The 5,276-nt window shown below is 41.6% G+C and overlaps 1 protein-coding gene across 1 annotated transcript in view; it reads left to right on the forward strand.

The window, feature by feature from the left end:
* Positions 1-2,577, forward strand: part of FUNDC1 (FUN14 domain containing 1) — a 21,305-nt gene extending 18,728 nt beyond the window's left edge. The window contains exon 4 of the mRNA XM_003783961.3: positions 2,175-2,577. Within this exon, the coding sequence (XP_003784009.1) occupies positions 2,175-2,252 (78 nt within the window). The 3' untranslated portion in view covers positions 2,253-2,577. The remainder of the gene's footprint in view (positions 1-2,174) is intronic.
* Positions 2,578-5,276: the final 2,699 nt, after the last annotated feature.

Genomic DNA, 5,276 nt, shown 5'->3' on the forward strand with positions numbered 1-5,276 from the left:
TTTTTTTTGTAGAGACAGAGTCTCACTTTGTTGTCCTTGGTAGAGTGCCATGGCATCACACAGCTCACAGCAACCTCCAACTCTGGGCTTAAGCTGTTCTCTTGCCTCAGCCTCCTGAGTAGCTGGGACTACAGGTGCCTGCCATAACACCCAGCTATTTTTTGGTTGCAGTTTGGCCAGGGCCGGGTTTGAACCCGCCACTCTTGGTATATGGGTCTGACGCCCTACTCACTGAGCCACAGGCACTACTCCTCCCCTCTTTTTTTTTTGAGACAGAGTTTCAAGCTGTTACCCTTGGTAGAGTGCTGTGGCATCACAGCTCACAGCCCACAGCTCACAGCAACCTCAGATTCTTGGGCTTAAAGGATTCTCTTGCTTTAGCCTCCCAGGTAGCTAGGACTATAGGCGCCCTCCATAATGCCAGGCTATTTTTTGGTTGGGGTTGTCATTGTTGTTTGGCAGGCCCAGGCTGGATTCGAACCCTCCAGCTCCTGTGTATGTGGCTGACACCCTAGCCACTTGAGCTACAGGCACCAAGCCCAGCTTTTACTGCTTTTATAAATGAGTTCATGTGTAGTACATATAGGTATAGTAAAATTTTTTTTTTTTTTGAGACAATCTTACTATGTCCCCCTTGGTAGAGAGCTGTGGCATCACAGCTCACAGCAACCTCAAACTTTTGGGCTTAAGTAATTCTCTTTTTTTGAGACAGAGACTTAAGCTGTCCCCCTGGGTAGAGTGCCATGGCATCACAGCTCACAGCAACCTACAATTTCTGGGCTCAAGTGAGTCTCCTGCCTCCACCTCCCAAGTAGCTGGGACTACAAGCGCCCACCACAATACCTGGCTATTTTTTGGTTGCAGCATCATTGTTGTTTGGCAGACCCAGGCTGGATTCGAACCTGCCAGCTCAGGTGTATGTGGTTGGCGCCTTAGCCACTTGAGCCACAGGTGCCGAGCCTATTTGTTTATTGAGACAAAGTCTCACTATGTCACCCTTGGTAGAATGCTGTGGTGTCACAGCTCATAGCAACCTAAAACTATTTTTTTTTATTTTTTTGAGACAGAGTCTCATTATGTCACCTTTCGTAGAGTGAGGTGAAGTCACAGCTCACAGCAACCTCAAACTCTTGGGCTTAAGCGATTCTCCTGCCTCAGCCTCCCAAGTAACTGGGACTACAGGCACCCACCACAATGCCTGGCGATTTTTGTTGTTGTTGTTGCAGTTGTCATTGTTGTTTACCTGACCTGGGCCGGGTTTGAACCCTCCAGCCTAGGTGTATGTGGCCTGTGCCCTACCCACTGAGGTATGGGTGCCACCTAACCTCAAACTCTTGGGCTAAAGTGATTCTCTTGCCTCAGCCTCCCAAGTAGCTGGGACTACAGGCTCCCACCACACTATTTTTTGTTGCAGTTGTCATTGTTGTTTAGCTGGCCCTGGCCAGGTTCAAACCTGCCACCCTTGGTATATGTGGCTGACGCTGTAACCACTGTGCTACAGGCACAGAGCTATTCCTTCAGTTTATAATGGACATTTCTGAGATCCTGTATGGTGTTTCGACACCTGCAGTAGTGGGTACACAAGGATTTTTGCTGAGCATTTATTGAATTGAAGAAAATGGCTAAAATTGTTACTTAGCTTAGATTCAATAATTAAGGGTTCTTTAAAAAATTGCATGATTTTTATTGTGATAAGATTATATTTAACAAAATTTATGATTTTAACCTTTTTTCTTTTTTCTTTTTTTTTGGCCAGGGCTGGGTTTGAACCCAGCATCTCCAGTATATGGGGCCAGCGCCCTACTCCTTTGAGCCACAGGTGCCACCTGATTTTAACCATTTTTGAGTACAATTCAGTGGCATCAAGTATAGTCACACTTTTGTGCCATCATTCCCCCTATCCATTTCCAGAACTTTCATCATCCCAAACTCTGTGCCTCTTAAAAATGGTAATTCCCACAATTTTCTCCTCTTCCTGGTCCTTAGTAATCTCTCTTTCTCTCTGGTTTTTTTTTAGTAATCTCTATTCTAATTTTTAACTTTGTGAATTTGATCATTCATATAACTGGGATGATACATTTGACCTTTTTTGCCTTACTTCATTTTGGATAGTATTTCAAGGTTCATCCATGTTGTAGCATAATTAAAAGTATTTTGTTTAAAATCTGTTTCAGGCCACAGAATTTATCAAACAGAACATCGTGATATCCAGTGGATTTGTGGGAGGCTTTTTGCTAGGTCTTGCATCTTAAGGACATGAATGTTCTACTGCAGTGGATTTGATAATGAAAAGAGAAGTGGTGGCAACAAGGTGGTCTCTCAACAGTATGTGCTGCCAAAGTCTGCAGGGCAAGGAGGAACCAACTAGCTGGACAATACTAAACTTACAACTTAGCATTTTTGCCATCTGAAGCTTGGCAAATTTGTACCTGCTGTTAAACAACCTGTATGTTATGTGAAAATGGTATTCCTGAGTAAAACATAGCTTTCGTCAGTTTTTAAAAATTTGTTTAGAAATTAACCTATAAATATCACCATTGGGTATAGATATGAAGAGAAAAAAGTCTGTTGGATTGAAATACGATTCTCTTTTTATTTAAATAATGGAACATGTTATTTAAATCACAAAAATAATATTATTGTGGTTTATGGTATAGTGCTGACTTTTTTTTTAGTGCTGACTTTTTGTTTTAGAAGATATGTTTGTAATAAATTGAAGAACTATAATGCCCTTTTGTGGAAAGCTTTAGAAATACTATAATTATTAAAAAATTAAACAGAATCTATTGATGTAACAATGCCAATTTTAAGTTCTTTTTTTCCCCTGCATTTTTTTTCTTATAACTGTACATTTCAAAAAAGGTTCTTCTAAGGAAATACTATATGTATAAAGTTCTTTTTCCTTTTTTGGTATCTGTAATTTTAAACGTATCTCCTTATATGTAAGCTTATGATTCTTTTGTTTGTTTATCCTGCCATCCTGGTGCAAAGCTAGTTATTTTGGGAGCACATATAGTTGGATCACTGATTCATTCTAGTAACCTTGAATGCATCTCCTTTTTTCTTTCTAAAAATTCTATTTATCTCTTCTTCACTAAGAGGTAAAAATCACTTTAAAAGACATAAGAGTATAGTGTGAATTTGCTGTCTGAAGAACAGTGATTTTCTACGTAATGAAATTGTAGCTGAAAGTGAATTGTCTCTTTGATCTAGTCTGAGATGTTAAGTACCAAGGCTTTCAGGCTTTTGCTAGCATTATGTGGTTGAACACTAGTCCAGTTTACTTGTTTCTCAGGGCCAATATCCTACTCCCCAGACACTCATTTGCCCAGAAAAGCTTTCTGTATCATTATTTTGTCTGTAGAGTTCTATATTAGAATTGGGAAAAACAGCAGAACGTGTATTAGAGTGTTCAGATTGGAAAGACTTTACAGATAATCAGACCGTTTTCTTTCTTTCTTTTCTTTTCTTTCTCTTTTTTTTTGAGACAGAGACTCACTATGTCACCCTCGGTAGAGTGCCGTGGCATCACAGCAACTTCAAACTCTTGGGCTTAAGCGATTCTCTTGCCTCAGCCTCCCAAGCCTCAGCTGGGACTACAGGCACCTGCCACAATGCCCGCATATTATTTTTTGTTGTCGTAGTAGTTGTCGTTGTTTAGCAGGCTTAGGCTGGATTTGAACCCGCCAGGTCCTATGTACATGGCTGGCACCCTAACCACTGAGCTTTGGGCACTGAGCCAGACCATTTTCTTTTCATAGGAAATTACCATAGTATGTTTTGTGTATGGTAACGTATGACATTTTATACTTTCAAGATTGGTTACAGGCTGTGTGCTTTCATTATCATGACACTCCTTAAAATTGAATGTGGGATTGATCTTTAGTTGCTTCCTTTATTATTGTTAGTGCCTCAGATACAATGCTAAATAAAATTCTGACTTTCTTAATATAAAGTGATTTTGCTTATAAATACTTGTTTTTTCTTCTTTGAGCTTTTCTCTGTTTCTGCCTTGCTGAGCTTTTCATTGCTGTGGAACTAAAAGGGACAAATATTCATGAATATGATTAGGTTACGTTAAAACCTTGCCTGTGCTTCTGTGTGCCACTTACACTACTGCATGACACTGATACAGTGAGGTAGGCTACTGGAGGGAGTTCTAGTAGCTGGCTCAGTTTATTTTATTTTATTTTATTTTTTTTGAGACAGAGCCTCAAGCTGTCCCCCTGGGTAGAGTGTTGTGGCATCACAGCTCACAGCAACCTCCAACTCCTGGGCTCAAGCGAGTCTTCTGCCTCAGCCTCCCAAGTACCTGGGACCACAGGCACCCACCACAGCGCCTGGCTATTTTTTGGTTGCAGCCATCATTGTTTGGTGGACCCGGGCTGGATTCGAACCTGCCACCTCAGGTGTATGTGGCTGGCGCCTTAGCCACTTGAGCCACAGGCGCCGAGCCAGTTCTATTTATTTTGAAAATATTTTTAGTGTCAGTTTTGTGCACGATATGCTAAGAAAGTTGGGGCACAAAAATGTCAGCCTTGAGCTTCCACTTGAATAGACACTAACATATTCCTATATGAAAAGTAATATGCTAATATAGGGGAACCTGACATATGACCTAGTGGCAAATGAAGAGTAGGGATAACTACTTTGAGAGTGCAAACAAAAATGAAAATTGAAAAAGGTAGTACTTTTTTTTTTTTTTTTTTGCAGTTTCTGGCTGGGCCTGGGTTTGAACCTGCCACCTCTGGCATATGGGGCCAGTGCCCCACTCCTTTGAGTCACAGGTGCTGCCCTAATTTTTTTTTTTTTTTTTTGAGATAGAGTCTCACTATGTTGCCCTTGGTAGAGCGCTGTGGTATCACAGCTCACAGCAACCTCAAACTCTTGGGCTTGGGTGATTCTCTTCCCTCAGCCTCCCAGGCACCTGCCACAACACCCACCTATTTTTGTTGTTGTCATTGTTTAGCTGGCCTGGGCCAGGTTCGAACCCTCCAGCCCTGGTGCACGTGGCTGGTGCCCTAACCACTGAGCTATGGGCACCATGCCAGTAACATTTTATTTTTGCCTATACATTTCTCTGTTGTAATTTGAAAATTATTGTATGCAAGTGCAAAATATTACCAGTACTTTCCAGACTGTCCCATCCCTGTTGAAACTTCCCCATTCTGCCTCCTGTCTATGCTGTTTCTTTGTGTGGCAATCCAGTGAATCGGGCTCCATCACAAAGACTTTGTGAACTTGGCTCGGCGCCTGTGGCTCAAGCGGCTGAGGCG

This window comes from Otolemur garnettii, unplaced genomic scaffold (genome assembly GCF_000181295.1).
Source record: "Otolemur garnettii isolate 467f Iridium unplaced genomic scaffold, OtoGar3 scaffold00009, whole genome shotgun sequence".
Taxonomy (NCBI): domain Eukaryota; kingdom Metazoa; phylum Chordata; class Mammalia; order Primates; family Galagidae; genus Otolemur; species Otolemur garnettii.